The 19,347-nt window shown below is 41.3% G+C and overlaps 1 protein-coding gene across 1 annotated transcript in view; it reads left to right on the top strand.

Moving 5' to 3' along the window:
• ADAMTS5 (ADAM metallopeptidase with thrombospondin type 1 motif 5) overlaps positions 1 to 19,347 on the top strand; it is a 76,467-nt gene that overhangs the window by 5,948 nt on the left and 51,172 nt on the right. The window contains exon 2 of the mRNA XM_072138599.1: positions 12,380 to 12,512. Coding sequence (XP_071994700.1) covers positions 12,380 to 12,512 — 133 coding nt within the window. The remainder of the gene's footprint in view (positions 1 to 12,379; positions 12,513 to 19,347) is intronic.

Raw genomic sequence — 19,347 nt, 5'->3', positions numbered from 1 at the left:
AAGGTACTCTGCTCGTACTTCCACTGGAGTGATTTACGTAGATACTGTGAAAATATTTTCGTGATACATTTTGGCAGGAGCTATTACATTTACCAAAGCAGATGTCCCATGGTTCATTGACTCCTTCTCCGGTCTTCCTGACCAGGGTTACATAATCTCTGATAGATGGTTATGTTCCAGGTCAGTTATCCATTTTTCAACCTTATTGCTTCCGACTGACATGGAGCATCTTAATGAGTCTGTCTGGGGTAGTACATATTTCGCCTGTTTATGTGGAGGAAACTGAAAGGAAGTCCGTCATCAGTTTTGACTTCTCCGAATGTTAGCTAGTTGAGGGTGTAACACAGTCAAGACCTATCTAGATGAATGATCATACTAGTTGTATGCCCAGGACATTTTAATTCACTTCACACTTAATTCTCAAGTGTCTTTGGATTCATGAAGTTAACTGCCAAGGATGGACGCAGCATCGATTGCGGAGGTAAGCAATGGGTGTTTGCTTAGTTATGCCTCAAACAACCACCCTGGGAGAGTTCAGCCTTTGAATCCTCTAGATCAGGGGTCTCAAACTCGCGGCCCGCGGGCCAACTGCGGCCCGCGGGACAACATTTTGCGGCCCCCACCTGGAAAAGCACCGCCCGCTGTGTATTCACGGCGGCGGTCGGGTCGCGCTGCATGGAGAGGGCTCACGGGCTGAGCCCTCTCCATAGCCGGTAAGTCTTTGCTGCATATTGCAGCAAAGGCTTACCGGTAACACCCGCGATCGGTGCCAGCACCGATCGCGGGTGCTTTCACAGCGATGGCTGCCGGCAAAGCTGCCGGCAGCCTCAAAAAGATAGCGGCGCATGGGCGCCGCCATCTTACCTGGGATCGCCGCTCCCCCGGGGGCAGCGATCTGTCTCCATGGTAGCCTCGGGTCTTCCGAGACCCGAGGCTATTTCGTTTTAACCCCTTCATTACAATGTGCTATCAGCACATGAATGAGGAGGAAAATCCCCTTATACTGCCATACTGTAGTATGGCAATATATGATAGGATCGATCAGACAACCTAGGGTTAAAGTACCCTAGGGAGTCTGAAAAATAGTATAAATAAAAATAAAAAAAAGTTTTTTAAAAAAAAATTAGAATTAAAAAAACATTAAATTTCAAATTACCCCCCTTTCCCTAGAACTGACATAAATATAAATAAACAGTAAAAATCATAAACACATCAGGTATCGACGCGTCTGAAAATGCCCGATCTATCAAAATATGATAACGTTTTTTACAATGCGTTTAACCCCGTTACGGAAAATAGCGCCCAAAGTCGAAAATGGCACTTTTTTGCCATTTTGAAAAATATAAAAAAATCTATAAAAAAGTGATCAAAAGGTCGTACAGTCCTAAAAATGATATCATTGAACATATTATCAAATTTCGCAAAAAATGACACCACCCACAGCTCCGTACACCAAAGTATAAAAAAGTTATTAGCGCCAGAATTTGGCAAAATCAAAAAAAATAATTTTTGTACAGGAGGTTTTAATTTTTGTAAATGTATGAAAACATTATAAAACCTATACAAATTTGGTATCCCCTTAATCGTACCGACCCAAAGAATAAAGTAGACATGTCATTTGGGGCGCTCAGTGAAAGACGTAATATCCAAGCCCACAAGAAAATGGCGCAAATGCATTTTCATTGCATTTGGAATTTTTTTCCCGCTTCCGAGTACATGGCATGGAATATTTAATACCATCTCTATGAAGTGCAATTTGTTAAGCAGAAAACAAGCCATCACACAGCTCTTTACGTGTAAAAATAAAAAAGTTATAGATTTTTGAAGGTGGGGAGTGAAAAATGGACATGAAAAAACAGTAAAGGGCCCGTAACCGGTTAATCCCCTTCCCTCCGGTACTTGAAGAAGATGAAGTCGCCGCTCTGAACGCACTTGGTGCAGGTCAGAGCGGCGACTTCATCTTCTTCGATGGGAGGGACACGGGGAGGCAAGTACCGGGGGGGGGAGGGGGGGATGGAGTGTCCCTGACTGGGCTCAGTGTGGTAGGAGCTTGGGACCCCTCGGTGCACAGGACACGTTCATAGAGAAAACACGTCTCCCCGCTCGGGGCTTTCCTTGCGCTGGGAGACGCCATGACATTTGAATCTGAATAATGATATTTTGTAAGCACATTTTGTGTGGAAAACTTGATGCGGCCCAGCCTTACCCAGAATCTACCTCCAGCGGCCCCCAGGTAAAATGAGTTTGAGACCCCTGCTCTAGATACACACTTTGCCACAGGACACATTAATAGTATACATTTGTGTCAAGGGGTTAGGGAAACTTGGACTGAATGTTCAGAAAGGAGTGGGGCATCTAAGTCCTATAAACCACTGTATCTGCATATCAAAATATCTGCAAATCAATGCTTAGGCATTCGGGGCCAAACCCTCATTAAATGCAGGATTATAAAGAGAGGAAATCATGGGGGATCTTTCAGACATCAGCTTATATGTGAGTCAGCATCTATGCCAACTATTTTCTGAAAATGCCATATAAGCCAATAGGTGAACAGATAACTTTGCAGAAGTCAAACAAAAGTTGTGGTAGGCAGGCAATTCCCGAAGTTTTACAATAACCATCTACCTTGAGTACGCTAACAAAGTAGACCGGGCAAGAAGGCATCTCAGGTGGGGAGCTAAGTAATACTTTTGGACGTCAAGCACTACCAACCAACCCGCTGCATCCGTCACTTCGCTGCCCCATTCTTTTGGGGTGTAACAGGGGTAGAACAGACACCGGTTCACGTGATCAGTGATGGTTTTACCACTGAGACACCCACCAATCACTAAGTAAGCCCCTATGATGTGGATACCCCTAAAATATTGTGACAGGACAACCCGTTTTATATCAATTTATCTCCTAACAAGTAGAGAAGGTCTGAAGTGATGAACCAATTTAAGAGAAACACTGCCCAGGGAGGTCCAAGAAGTCCAGACACTACTAAATACACCTTTAACAAAATGTTAGATGTTTTTGTATGAAAAAAAGATAAATCAATTCCTTCTTCCTACATTTATAGTGTTTATTGCCACGTTCCTAACACCTTACCTATTGCAGAACCTTTTTAAATAGAATGAAGGAAAAAATTGAAGAAATAGTTGAAAACATTTTGCCATTCTCAGTTGGAAGAATATCATCAGACCGTAAGAATAATTGCCCACGAAGTATATTTCTGCAACAGTCACTCTTTGTACAGTGACTACTGAAGAGGAAGACATCTCCCATGGTGGCCCAATTCTAATTCTAAAGCTCAATAGTCCTTGGTGACCCTGACAAATCTGTCAATCGTTAGACTCTTCAAATGAGACAGTATCACCATTTTCCAATGCATGGCCCTCACCCGGTTTCTTCTTTTCACGTTAGATGTAGCATGCCAGCCTGAGAGTTTATAAATTCATTTCCACATCAGAGCTTTGGAAAAAATGTCCCTGGAATTTCTTGTGGAAACCACTGGTCCAGATGGCATGGCATAACTTCCAGAGCTGGAACTGCTTCTTAGCGGGTACTCTTGCTTTTCTGCACTTGTGCATTCTTCCTGCAATCTATATAAGCTGATCCATCCTGTTAAGGTGAAACTTTATGACCCAAACACAATTCATTGTTCTATTTATAAGTCACTGTGAGACTGCAGATGTCCCGATCCTCTTAATCTGATTAAGAAACTCAAGGAGAACTTCTGAGTCTAACCTTTGGACATCTTCCCTCTGGCAAGTGGTCTCCTTAAGATGAAAAAATAATTAGCTCCCATAAACAAAACGATGGTAAAATATACAATGTAGCATTTGTTTTCACGTGCTCGATACATAATAGGTAGGCCCCGTAAACTTCACCAAACTAACTCAAAACATATGCTGAAACGGTTTTGTCCAAGGTACCGTAATCCCAGGAGAAGTTGGCTTCCTAAATATGTTTGGAACAATGAAGCAACGGCTTTGGAATTTGCAGCGAAGGATGTCTGCAGTATTGTAATATCGGAGGGAAAATGATATTTGGGCAGGCTCGCCTGAATTAACCTTTTCTTTTATATGAACAATGCATACAAATCACAAACCGAGAAATCTTCCTGGAGATGAAGATTCAGGAATGATCTCAGCATTTTTTTTTTTCGGAGGGGGGGTAGAGCTGTCCAACTTTTAGCAAATGTGTTTTGCATGTATAAAGTTGGTTACTAGGAAACTAGACGCCAAACTACCATCCGAGTGTTTTCATGGGCTGGGACTGTTGCCTTTGCTAAGTTTTGAAACGTCCAGATGTCGTCTTCTAATGGCATGTTTACCCGCCATGAAGCAAATGCGTGAGGTACATTTTCCATTCCTGTTTACCAGGGAAGGCGGCTTTGAACTTGGTGTCTATGTGTGAAAGAAATAATATTTGCATTTCATCTGTCAGTGAAATACATCTCACGACTGGTTGGGAGCTGTGAATTGCACTAGGTATGCATTAGCTGAACACCGGAGAATGTAGAGCCCGTGCACAAATAGCACTTTGGGATTTGTCATAAACATTACCTGGGGTGACTTTGTGCATTGGCTTTTGTTGTTAGTCGGTAATCCATCCCGACACTTATGATACTACCTTAAGGCCTTTGTGTAACCTGAATTATATTCTAAAAAAGTATATTATGGAACGCAACGTATTAAGCTGAGAGAGGTATGAATGCACAATGAGGTTTTACAGCTTTGCTTTCAGGACCTAATATATGGCAAAGTAGTAAGGAGCATATTTATACATAGAATGTCATATATTGGTGGTAGATCCAAGTGTTTTGGGCTTCAAAATAGTGTTCTTTATGGCTTGCGTTCACAAAAGAGGTTTCGTATACTGGAGATAAGAGAGACCACAATGCTCAAGACCTTTCAGTGACCAAAAATTTGACAAGATTTGACTCAATATTAGGCATGAATAGTCAACCTTCCTGGTACTCTCACTTCTGTTCTTGGTGTTGAGATTTCATCAGCCATTATGGAGAGGTGGAGAAGCTATGTAGACCAGAAAGAAGATGTCCAGGCATGTTGACCATTTGACTTTAGCCAAATTTTGCTATCTAATGAGAGAGTCATTAGTAGGGTCTTGGTCTTTGTGGTCAGAAGGTCCATTCTGTCGATGCCCAATCTTTAAACTACTAATGATGGAAACTAGTATTTACGTAGCTCAAATTTACAGCAGAGGGTTGCAAAAGTAGACGTTAGCAACTAGACAACATAGGAAATACTAGGGCCTAGTTAAGTCCAAGACTAGGACAGGGTCACACAGACTACCATAGAGATCGGATGAACCAACTGCTTTGGCAAGCATATAGTAGATGCACTGATGCTTTCTATATCATTGTTAAAAGGGTTTTCTGGGAATAAAAATGAAAACTTACCAAAAATGTGAGAGAAACTTAACATCAAAAGTAATATCACACCCAAGGAAATCAATGAAAGTAACATTATTCCACCGGTGCTGGAACAATGACACGTTACAGCTCTCATCTGAAAATCAATATTAATCTGAGCTCCAGATTTCAGGACATCTGTATATTATGAAGCAGAGAAATACAATGCCAGCATTACAACGTGTCTGTCATGTCCGCCAAATTGTCCTTGATGAATATATAGAACATACGTGAAATAATAATAATAATTCTTTATTTATATAGCGCACACAGATTACGCAGCGCTGCACAAGCATATCAAATCAGTCCCTGTCCCCATGGGGCTCACAATCTAAACAACCTACCAATATGTTTTGAAGTGTGGGAGGAAACCGGAGTACCCGGAGGAAACCCACGCAAACACGGAGAGAACATACAAACTCTTTGCAGATGTTGACCTGGGTGGGATTCGAACCCAGGACCCCAGTGCTGCAAGGCAGAAGTGCTACTCACTCAGCCACCGTGCAGCCCATATAGGTATTATTTCCTATAGTCTGTAAGTTCTGTAGGATCTAATGCAATGGTGGCACCTGGTGGCCCTGGGAGACTCGAAACCCCTCTTTCTCCTTGTGTACCTTTCTTGCTCAACACTCTATCCATGATCCTTGTATCAATTTCCTAGATCTGGCTTGGTAATATTTCACTCTGCATGGATTGCAACAAAAGTGGATGGTGCCAAGGAGAGCTTACCCCTCTCTTTGAGGGCTCCATGTTAGCTGTTAGACCTGTCTATATTGTTTATGCATTATGTCATCATTAAATAATAATTTCTTTAGTTTTTAACAGCTGTCATTAATGGGCGTGAAGTTTGTAGAGTTGACGAAGACACTTTTTGCTTGACCCTGCCCTCATTAGAGTTAGACCTTTCCTCTATTGGATGCCCTTTTTTGCGGTGGGGTTGCTCAATATCTCTATATGCCAGGCACACAGATTTTCTATACCTGAAGCCTCCATATCATATATATATATATATAGATCATTAGGGATTGATGGGACCTTCAGTGATCGGAAATATGGTGGACTGGAATTTCTGGGGTGCTCTATATTATGACTGTTATGAAAGTCCCATACAAGAGGATGACAAGTAGGTTGCACTGGTGCACTTGTGCTCCATTTAACTTAGGGAAAACTTCAGGGAAGTTTCAGCCACCTATTTTACCGATTTCTGGTGTCCCAGTGGTCAGACCCTAGGGGATAAACACTAATTCACTAGATTAGCAGAAATACAACTACTGAGACTCCCATCGATCATGAAAAAAACTTTCATGTAACTTTTGAAAGCATTTGAAATCAGTGGGACCAAGAAACGTGAGTGATGTCCTTTTGACTGTTCCATTAAAATAAGGGTATAGGAGGGGACTTAAAATAGACATTTTCTAGACTGGTATAGCCCCTAGTACTTAGAACCGCCAGTGTACCAAAACAGTCCCCCTAGTGGATTACACCCATTATATTGATAACTTTTTGAAACTTTTTGGCTACTACCTACTGTGATATTTTGGGATGTTCTATGTATAAACACTATGACGGAAGCTCCTAAACTCTCACTAGTAATGAATTCAGAAGATTTGGATCTCTGTTCTACACCAACATAGCTAGGAGTGCTATCAAGATATATTAGGAAATGGAGATTTTTTTTGACCTATTTAGATAAAAATATATATGGTTTTCGAGACTCGACAGCTTCCTCCCCTCCCTGCCCGATTCTATGCAAAGCTAAGGAATATGCACATAGACACTAGGGGGTCCATGTCATAGAGATTGACATTCATAGGTCTATGGCCAAGTATTACACACGCTTAGAATAGTTGTATACTGCCAGGTACGCTATTATAGCAGTGTATATAACATTCTTGGCTGGCGGACTACCCATGTCCTCCCGATAGGATTTAAATAGCACATCATCTTGTAATAGATCTGTTGCTTCGTAATTTTATTATCAAGTTACCATGATATTTTTGGAGGTTACTATGACTGTAAAAATCCATCCTGAAAGGTAAATCTATGTGTTATATAATACGCGCTGGTTACATAAGAAGGATAATAAAAGAGAACTCGGTATAGAGGAGAATCAATGGGAATGTTTGTCTCACTTAATGTCATCGTAACCTGAAAGATCTACATTCTCCTAATCTGAACTGTTACTGCATTGAATAAATACCGTCCTGTTATTTTTGGCCTGGATGTGACACATTATTTACTCCCGTCCCTTTGCTTCGTGGAGATTCACGATTCAGCAGTATTCGGCATCCTCCGAGCGGCGGTGCTCATGGTCATCACTTTGACCTTGGGCAGAGACTCCGGAAATAATGAGGGGATAATACAATGTCTTCATTTCAGAGGTGAAAAACATCTCATTCAGGAGAGTTAAAGCATAAAAGATACATGAAAGATGTAAGTTCGCATGACCCACTATCCACCTCCTCCAAAGTGATGCTTATTTAACTCCTTCGGGAAAGGAATCGGTATGTTGTAATAGAATTCTCTTTCTACGCTCTGACTTCTTGCTTTGTCTGTGATAGACTTGTTTATACACAGTATAGCTGCTTTGGGGAGGGAGTAGAGTAGTATACTGAACCAATGATGAGACAGGGTGTACATCATACTCACTATATATACTTAAAGTATAGTCACGGCTCTGTTCTGATAGAGCGGAAAGCAAGTAGCAAGTTCTGTTAAAGGATACCTACCACTATGGATCTACCTATAAGGGAAAATGCCAAGGTAGGTGCATCTAACATATGTAAGGATAGCCCTTTTTAGCCCCCTATCATTTCTAATCTTTAATGAGGGTAATATGCAAATTTTCTAAAGAGGTTACTGGGGCGTGGAGTATAAGGAGCTGAGGTCAAGCCGCACTGCTACTCCACGTCCCAATAGCCTCTTTGATCCTCCTATCCAGACATCTTTAGCGTGCAGCTACAAGGAGCTGCATGCACTCGTCCGCGAAGCCGCGAAGCCGGAGTTCTGAGCATGCACAGAATACAGGCCAGCCTCTGCACAATCTCGGCTCCAAGGCCGGAGATACTGCGCAATGCACAAAACTCCAGCTTCACGGACAACTGCGCGCAGCTCTGCGTCGCTGCTGGCTGAAGATGTCTGGGTAGGAGGATCAAAGAGGCTACTGGAGCGTGGAGTAGCTGTGCCATGTAGCCTCAGCTCCGGGTACTCCACCCCCAGTAGCCTCTTTAGATTAAAGATTAGAAAAGATGGAGGGGAGTAAAGGATTAGCAAAAAAAGGGCTATCCTTACATACTTTAGATTCACCTACCACTGCATCTACCCTAATAGATAGATCTGTAGTAGTAGGTTTCCTTTAATGATGCCTTAATGGAAATTAACCAGCCAAAAAATCCCGGCGCTGTCCGATACTAGTCTTGGCTGCAGCAGTTGAAACAATTCCCCCAATATAAGGGATATTTATCCTGTGGCTAAGGGATATAAGTTGTTAATGGAAAACACCTTTAATTGTCTAATCTGCATATCCAATTACCCAAAGAACATTGCTCTGTTCCTTTCCACAAGGAGAAACGGCACTCGCTGAGGGTGCGTTCAAACGTTCAGTTTTTGAGATGCAGTTTTTGAAGCCAAAAGCAGGAGGGGATCATAATGGGTGAGAACATATGATTGAGAGAAGCTCCTCCTCCTCCTCATATTGTCACTCCGTTCCTGGTTTGGATGCCAAAAACTGCATCTGAAAAACGGAACGTTTGAATGGACCCTGAAACAAATCGCTAGGAAAGTGAAAGCTAAATATTTCATTTATACTTTCAAGTCACTTTGACCTTAAATCCCGACCTTTTACCCTTAACCCTTGGAAAACGTCTCCACTTAAGTAGAATTGAAAACAACATTTTTTCCCCCTCGTTCCGTCCTCCCTGTCTCATTGCTGTTTTATAAATCCTTCAGGGGAATGTGACATATCTCGGAAAAACATTAAAGCTCTTAATAATAATGTTTAGCTCCTTTCGAGCAGACGTGGTGTACAGAGAATTTTTATGGGAACAATTAGTGCCTGACCGAACAGCGTAAAATCAAATTTTCTCAGTGGCGGGCAGAGGGAAGAAGCCGGTCTCACAAATTACAGTCAAGTGCCTCCGATACCAAAGTCTTTTGTAATTAAATCAAAGGTCTCCTTATCAGCCCGTTGCAGCGTTCCTGAAAATCTCGAGATGATAAAGTTAAAAATAAACCATAAAAAAAATAACAAGAGCATATGGCACCGAGTGAATGGCTTAATACAAATCAGCCGGATCCTCGACCGTTCATACACGTATGTTAATCCCGTCACCTGTGATGAGGCTGCTACCGATACACGTCTAATCTTTTTACTTCAGCCCCACTGATTCCTAGCGGCAGCTCGGTGATAGACATGCTTCAACATCACACTCTATTATAAAACAGGAATTTGTAGACCATCTGCATTCTTGTGTCTTATGTGAATTATAGTGATTTTATTTCAGGGATGTCTATACATGCTGTGTCACCTGGCATGGAAGCGAGATCATGGTAGGAACAGAGTACAAGTGCATTAAGCCTCTTATTATGTGAAGCAGATCATGTCATTAATTTGGTATTGTGGGTGCTTTTAGATATGGCAAAGGGGGATTTGTTATATAAACACTTTTAGGGACTTTTCAGAGTTGGGATAATTGTATTAAACTATTCATTTAAAGGGTACCTGTCGTTCACTTTGAGGATACTTATCCTTATGGAGTGGCCTACAGGTGCCCATATCACTTTAAGTAGCCACAATAAAATACAATCTAAGACCTCATGCACACGACCGTAAATGGTGGTCAGGAGCTAGCCACAAAAATGGCAGATAGTTTACAACCATCACTGACTTCTACTATGCATGGTCATGGTGAGAAGACAGTGTTTCCCCACATCATGACCAAACTGGGTGTCCCATCTTCACCCAGTGGACACAGGCTGCAATCTTCCCCTTGTTTGCCACCAGTTTCTGCACATAGGGGCACATTTACTAAGGGTCCGCATTACCGCATTAACAGGGGTGTTTGGCGCAATTGCACCGACTTTCATGTGACACAAATCGAGGGGCGTAGCCATTGGACAACTCAACTGATTTAAACTAAACGCAGGATTTAAAATTCAAATTGTGTCGCAAGACATGCACTCATATACACCGGGAAGAAGAAGGTGAACTCCGGCGGACCTCAGCAGGGACGCGACACATGCCGGATATCGGGCGCACGATCTTATTGAATTGCGCCGGACTTCATCCTTGTCGGACAACGCACCTTGGGGATCGCGACAGAACCGGGTAAGTAAATGTGCCCCATAGTCTTTGAAACACAACTTGCCTCACCAAAATCTGGACCAGATGGTCGGCCATCTCAGCTCTTATGGAGATGCAGGGTTTACTCCCCTGTCTCCACACGATGGAAACAGTCTGCAAACTTTCTCTTGTTTTTGACACATTTAGGCACAGGCTTAACCTTTGTACTCATTTAGTCTGAAGATTCTTCTCTGATTCCTGACCATTTGATCACTGTAAAAGGGGAATTACATTTTGCTTCCACTGTGTATGCGCTCAAAGTTTGAAACGTGTGCAATAAACTGAGGAATACTAATGTTTTAGGGGATTTCTGTGCCTCATGTGAATACACCATGAATATTATCAGGAAAGGGGTGTTTAGGACACAAAGTCCATAGGGACCTTTGGTTGAATTTGTCTCCAAAAACTAAGAGGCATGTAAGTGCATGTGTGACTCCATTCAAAAATGTGACCTATTCTTCTGTTTTGATGGACCCCAAATAATCAGACATTTATTTTCTTCACCCAACACTGTATTCTTCTACATCTTCTAGAAGCATTACATTAAAGGGTGGAGTACATGTATCATATTGAATGCAATGGAACATGGCTCAATTTTGTCAAAAATCCTGTATGAAATGTATGAAATTGGAGGTATTGGAGATATGAAAACATACCAAATGGGTCTATGTAATTATATAGGTGCAAAACTAAAGAAATAAAGGGGATTTCTGGAATGCAATACGCGATGTCCATAGTGATCATCTGATTCTGGAAACCAAAGTAGATGCAGTGGGTTGACCACCAACATAATTGTACCATTATAGTAAATCATTATCAGATTGGGATTCATTGGGTCCACCAGATACAATGATCATGAGGAACCACCCTAGAACAACCCCTAGGAAATCTATCCTAGCAGCCTCCAAATTGAGTTGTCTTATGGTATTGACCTGTCTGAGACTTGTGGTGGGCCAGTCCGAAACTTGTAAATTAGATTAGATGACCATAAATTGCCAGCTCACTCTTCATCAAATAGATCCTAGTATCCTTCATATTGGGTTCTTATGCTGACCTTGTGGGATTTGGTATTGGATAAGAGCTTATGCTTTTACACCCTATGGTAATAACCTAAGAGATTGGTCTCATAGAGCCTCTGTTACTATGTTAGAGCACTCAGTACTGTGGTGGGCCTTTCTGACATTGGTAAAGTTGATCACATTTTAGCAATTCTCATCCAATTTATGCATCTAAAATAATGTAAATTGACCATGACATCGCATGGTCAATAAATGGATACAAACCCATTGTGTATCTTCAAAGAGACTTAGAAGGTCCTGAGCTTTGTATCTAACTTATATATACAATGAGAAGCGTCAGTTACTATGAATATCTCCAGTTCAGTCCATCACACTTGTTTTTCTACCACTTCAGTCTAAATAATATGAAAATGTGAACGTTCTCTGGCAAGGAAGTGCTTGTTATAGAGACAGGTGATGCCTGTAATCCACCGGTCCAGACTCCCATCCACCAGCCGCAGGGTTTGTCTGTGTAAAGTGGCTGACAACACGTTGTTACTCACTGTTAGCGTAAGAAAACAAGATTTGCGTGACTTATTTTTTTTCCTTCTTCTTGGGCAGGATTTATGTGGGCATCATTCATGTGATACCCTGGGAATGGCAGACGTGGGGACCATATGCTCTCCGGAGCGCAGCTGTGCAGTAATTGAAGATGACGGCCTCCATGCAGCTTTCACCGTCGCTCATGAAATTGGTATGTAGTGCTGTTTCTGTTCTGTAGCCAAATCAAACACTCTAAACAGCTGCATTAGTAACCAAAATACCCGGCAATGAATTCCAGGCCTGCACTTCTCCGTCTATTAAGAGAGGGATTAACCTGCACACGATGGGTTACTTACTACACAGCCTGGGGTCATTATAGGGATGGACATGATACACTCTACATTGTACAATAGGTATGAACTATCACTATATGTTATTGAGGCTCTATGTATACAGTAACAATTACACTGAGCAATGCACATCTCATGGGGTTTACCCAACTAATGCAAATCACATGGTTCACTGAGCCAGATAAGTACCGGCCGCAATGCGGTAACTTCTCTCCTCACTTTCACCTCCTCTTGACCCTTTCCTCCAACAATTTCTATGAAATAAGGTTTTTGGTCTAGGTAGGAATGTAATATATTGTGCTCGGGTTCTCTAATGTGAGAAATAATTTTTTATGTTCTGCTTTAGTGTCCTATTGCCGAAATCTCAGGTGGAGGTATAGTAGACGTGTTCAAGAGTTGAAAGTCAGATAAATGCCAAAAATCTACTGTAAAAATGAGCAGATTGTAAAAAATGGAAAAAAATATTATTACCATTTATAAGAATCAATAGATTAGCTGCTGTTGACAGATCTTATTATGTGTCTCTTTCAATAATTCATGAAGTCAACCATTATCTTCTGAATATACCCTAAGGCAAGGGTGTCGAACTCGCTTTCACCCGGAGCCACATCAACCCTGTAGATCTCTTAAATGGGCCAAATGTAGTTATGCTACTCTATAAATATAATGACTCCTTATCAGTTAAGTGATCAGTTTAGTAGTTATATTTATACAATATTACAATTACAATCAGCCTTCGAGTGCAAAATAACCTGAGACACCAGCAAGGCCAATATTTCCCCCGCCAATAGTCACACTGCCACCACGCAGTAGCCAATAGTCTTAGTGGCCCCACACAGTAGCAAAGTCACAGTGATCCCTTTTAGTCAATAGTCACAGTGCCCTACAGTAGACAATAGTCACAGTGACCTACAGTAGACAATAGTCACAGTGCCCTACAGTAGACAATAGTCACAGTGCCCTACAGTAGACAATAGTCACAGTGCCCTACAGTAGACAATAGTCACAGTGCCCTACAGTAGACAATAGTCACAGTGCCCTACAGTAGACAATAGTAACAGTGCCTTCTCCACAACAGCCAACAGTCACAGTGCTTGCGGGAGACTGCTGGGATATAGGCCAGATAACACAAGGCCTTGACGTGCCCTAAGACATATGAATATCATAGGGAGGCTGCTTTTTTTGGATTTCCCTATCCCCTCCCCCAAAAAGACAGAGTTGGAGCCCCTGGTGCATTCCAATGCAGGGGTATTCAAATCTCAAGTAGTGATGGTATATCATAACTATAATCTTTCACTGGATAGTCAGTGGAGGCTTGATCTCAGAATCCTTATTGATCACAGGGTTGAAGGATATTCACTGCTGATTCAGTGCTTCCCCATTTTTCCCTGAAATGATGCTTTGGTAACCAGCTATGGACACATTTGGCCAAGAGTAACTTGGATATGGTCCTAGGTGTCAAGGGTTGTCAAGCCACTTAAAGTCACTGCATTGAACTAAACCTTTGCCCTGGGTAATGGAAAGTTACAAGGTCATTACAAGGGAACTGCAGCTATTTCAATGCCCTAGAATGAAGATATGCTTCATATTAGGTGGTTGGCTATTGCTGTGCAAAATACTGTGAATGGATCACATCATTAAAGCAACATTGTTGCCCCTTTTTTTCTGGTGTACAAAGATTTTTCATGTCAAAATCCATTTGCTTTTTGCCTCTGATGGTGAACTGGGTGACATCCTAAGAGCAGAAGACTTGGGTCGTTGACAACCAATGACTTGATCCTTAATTCGGGAATCGGGAAGCCCTCCTGTAATTGGTGCTTTTGTTTTACTTACATCTAAAGTGTATGCATTGCTTAAATTGGGTATATAGAACAGTTTTCAACAGGAGACAACCTATTTAAGACCGGGAGACATCATTATTACAAGGGTCAAAAGGTCTAAACCTAGCAGAACAAAAATATTCAGCTTTTACTAACATTAAACCTTAGCTTGGGGCATATTTATAACAACAGGGATAAAATTTTCTAAAATGTCAATAAAATAACAAGATGTACAAGTTTTTAATAATGAATAATGTTGACAATAATATCTGGATCTGATGTAAAATGAATAAGCCGTATTTCCTTATTATGACTCCCAATTATTTGACCAGGACCATACCACCGCATGTGCTGTAGAAGAGTTATAATAGATATTATACTGGTACAAGTGGTGTCCTTGACCCAGAACATCCAGACTTCTCAGAATTTCCACATTTGTTCCCACTGCTATCAGTATAGCCTGCAAGATGATTTCGTAACCTTGCCCAACACTGTATCAACAAGAGATCTCCGACAGTTCAGACCAACCATAATGTAAACAGGATTAATGGCTTGACCTCCGTCAGAATGAGAATACAACAGTAAAAATATCCTGTAGTTGAGAGCTTAAATATTGTTAATCCAAGAGCATATGGTTTGGACCATTTGATGGTCCGATGAACTTGTACATGTCCAGCAATAGTATTCTGGCACCATTCTTTCCAGGGTGGTTGACCTACAGTAGACGACTTTGGTGGATTATTTATCTGTCTATAAGTCCAGAGATGGTTTAGTAAGGATTTGTGGTATCACTGAGCACATATCGGTCTAAGTTTTTTTAGCCTGACTTTAAGTTCTTGACTTTCCAAGCTACAGTCCAAAATGACCACCATGGATTCCAGACTTCAAATATATGTTGGTTAAAATCCAGAACTTTTGATGTAGGTACTGGTATGCAGCAATGTGATTTCCAATATCTCCTATATTGGTGGACACCAGTAGCTGGAACTTTCATTGAAGGTTTTCGAGTTTCATGACATCCAGTTACATAGTTGGGCCTCTTTTTTTGATTCTTGAATTTATAGCTGTATGCAATGAAGGGGTTTTCAAGATGGACCATTACAAGTTGCAGAGATAAGGCAGAGAGAGACAGAGGTAGTGATCTATGAGGGTTTCAACCTTTTTTTGGAAAACTTTTTTTTAGTTCAAGTTTCCTGATTGGATGGTAGATACATCATCACTCAGTTAAATAATAGACAAGGTGGAAAGCCTAAAGGTACCCAGTAGATGGGGAGCCTGTAGGGATCCTGAGATACTGCAAACGCAAGGAACCACCATGGGATTCTTGTGTTATGGCTCTTCTCATATTAGATGCAGCCAATAAGGTATCTTAAGGATTTTACCATTTGTTCTCTTTGACAGACATGATAGAATGGCTATCATTGCATTGATACTCATTGGGAGTATCTCCATGGGAAATGCAGACTAGACAAATTTGTTCACAATGTGAAAGTCAAAGAACATAGTGAGAAGTTTGGCCACCAATTTTGGCCATGCTTAGAGTGCCAATGTATATTGATATATGGTCATGGCAACGAGCAGAGTTTTTTTTCCCAAGGTAAAGGAAAGACCAGCTATGACTCTGTTTGGTTCATCTCATGGATATCTTATTAGTTCCTGACTTTCCAGAGTGATCATCACTTTAGAAAAAAAAAAAGAGAAAAATAAAAAAAAAGAAAATATTATTTCGAGTTCTTGGCAGGGAAAAAACAACACGAGGGAAGCTGATTTTGAAACTGCCAACTTGAAAACTACTTGGAAGCCGAATCCAAATCAAAATAGACTTTGCCTTTGAGTCTCGGTTCACTAGTTCAAACCACTTTAAATAGCAAGAAAATAATGTGTTACGAAGTTGTGTTTTCTCATCCTGATTAATCATTTCTCTATGAAGTGGCCTGTAACCAATTAGGCAAATTATGTGTCCTCAATGTCAACATTAGTGACCGCTAAAGTGATGGGTAGAGGGTCGAACTATCATGACCGTAGAGGGGTTAATGAATAGCGGGATCATAATAGACTTACTAATGGCGAGTATGAGTAATCCGTACTATGTGTGATGTCGTGACACCTGGTTTCATTGAACCCAAGTGTATTATGGCTCATATAGCTTCAGAACTATATTAGATCACCCATAGACGTCAACATTTACCATCCTGTTACCAGTGTGAGTGTATATACATTAGAAACTAAGCAAATAGTAAAATCCCAAAATCCATATTGTTTCCCAAGTGAAAACAGATCACAATTTGGGTAAAAGAGGATAAATTGTGTTGAATTTGCACATTCAATTTTCCCAATCTCATAAATTGAACTCTGCCGCTACATCTGTACACCAGATATTGGCAAGTTTAGGGCCCTGTAGGATTGTAACTGTAGAAACCTGTCAAGTAGAGTTCATGTAATAGGTTAGATTGGAAGTAATCAGTAGTGTAGCTCTTGAAGGTGGAATGGAACCAGTGCCTCATATCTACAGGGGTCCCAGAGGCTTGTCTGACACATTAGGCTTCTGCAGTGTAAATGGTATAATAAGATTATGCCAGACGGATCGTCCTCATCAATCAAAAGAACTCTTCACTGGTTTAATGCCTATTGATGACCCACAATGGGGCCTTTGTACACAGCAGCGTGTGACAGTATTGTGAGGGGAGCAGATATAAATTTCATATCCGTAACTAAGGGTTGCAAGATTAGGTATGAAAGAATTATAGAAAGCACCTGATCATGTCTATGGTTTTCCAAGCTCTTCATCAGGTGTGTCAATTTTGCTACACAATTACTGTCTCTGCCACTATGCTCAATGAATTTGGTGGAGATCACCGTTGTTCCATACCAATCAAAAACAGTGCTGCCATTCAACGATTGGAAGAAAATTGTCCTATACCACCACTAGTAATTAAATCTCCCCACTTGTGTTATATTTTCCACCAACGTGATGTCAGAGTTGTCCACCAACGGTTAGAAAATTTTGTGATCATGCTTCCTCCAGTTTTGCCCTAAAGCAATAGTTAAAGACCAATGTTGTCCTCCAGCAATCCTCAGAGAACTGTGTTGACCTTTAGCAATCCTCAGGGACCAGTGTTGTCCTCCAGCAAAACTTAGAGACCAGTGCTGTCCTCCGGAAATCCTCCGAGACCAGTGTCGTTCTCCACCAATCATGGGCCAGTGACTCCACACCCAATGGAGACTATGCGATTCCCCCGCTAAGAGAAGACACATTTTCCTCCCAACTAATGAGAAATTAATCAGAAACTTATTTTACATAACATCTGTTTTAGACCATTGCTGTAACCCTTCAGACAAGACTTATGTTATCCACTCTTAATCACAGACTCATATTGTACCCCATGAGTTGAAGGCTAATGTTTTGTCTCATCGGTTGGAGACGAATTTGATTAGTGTGCTAATTAGTGACCAGAGACACTTCCCACGCAAAATCCACTGTTGTTCCCTCCCAGCTGGAAAACTACTAGGTAATAATATGAATTTATGATTAGTTCAGAAGAAGACTTATGTTCTTCTAGTGAGGAACAATTGGTGGTGGACACACCAGCCCATTATTGGTGGAGGACAAAATTGGTCTCCAAATAATGAGTGACCAGATTAATCTCCTCCAGTTGGTGCAATATTTAACACTGGCCTTCCAATAGTTGGTATAAGGACTAGAAATGAATACTATTGATCTACTGTATGGTCAATAATATTTGTCTTAAAATATATCAAGAGTCTGGTCATACCCATTAGGTAGGACGTTAAGGGTGTTTAAGGGGAGGAAAGTGACCATTGTTTCTACTGTTTTACTTTTTATTTAACAATAGATTTAGGGATGGGCAGTCTGATGGGAGATTTACTTTGGCAATGTTCCTAAATATTAACTTTCTCATTGGAATTATTACATTTTTAGATATTACACTTAGACCTAGACACCATCCGGACCTACACATGCTCCAAGAGCCGAGGACACAGGGATATTTCCATACTCAGCAAACTCTGAAACACAGACACTTTCTGACATTCCCTGAACTTCCGCAGTTCTCTCCTTCCCCATCCTTCCTGCTGAGCTTGGGACCATTGATAGGCAGTGAGTGACATAACCTGGATCAGTGAGACTCTGGCAGCTCTCCAATGGCCATAGCCCCGAATAGTAGAGGATAATCAGCTACAGCAGGGAAGTCACTATATGGCTGGGCCAGAGATAACAAATAGACTGACTACATCCAGCCAGCAAGAAAGTGGAGAAAGTTGTTTTATTTCTATTGTACAGAACAGGACCAAAGCGTTGGCATGAGTAAAGCGATTGACGGTTTGGCCTGCCAAGACTGAAGAAATAACACAACATGGCTCAAACGATTTGCAACCTAACAGCCAGCACTTACTTATCTGCCTGGCAATGGGGTTCTGCCGAACTGTACAAATTTATGAGAGGATAATGTAGAAGCTGACAATTAAAATTCACTTCATCGACCATTTGGTCCATATGTTCCTCTCACTGCCGAAATGCGAATAGGTCAAGGACAAAATACCGCAATACTGCAGAGAGCGTAAACTGTTTGTGTTAGTCCTGCAATGCCGATACTTGCCCAGTCTCTGTAATCTCCTGAAGACTCCAGAATTGGAATACAAGGAGTTGTACTTATTTGAATGAAACACAAAGAAGTATGTACTGTGCATCACACAACACTATGGGGCAGATTTATCAAGCAGTGTGAAAGTCAGAATATTTCCAATTGCCCATGGCAACCAATCACAGCTCCCCTTTAAAATATTCATGAGCACTGGTGAAATGAAAGCTGAGCTGTGATTGGTTGCCATGGGCAACTGGAAATATTCTGACTTTCAG

The sequence above is a fragment of the Engystomops pustulosus genome, chromosome 2 (genome assembly GCF_040894005.1).
Source record: "Engystomops pustulosus chromosome 2, aEngPut4.maternal, whole genome shotgun sequence".
Taxonomy (NCBI): domain Eukaryota; kingdom Metazoa; phylum Chordata; class Amphibia; order Anura; family Leptodactylidae; genus Engystomops; species Engystomops pustulosus.
The sequence above is the reverse complement of the archived record's forward strand: the minus strand, read 5'-3'. Positions and strand labels throughout refer to the sequence as shown.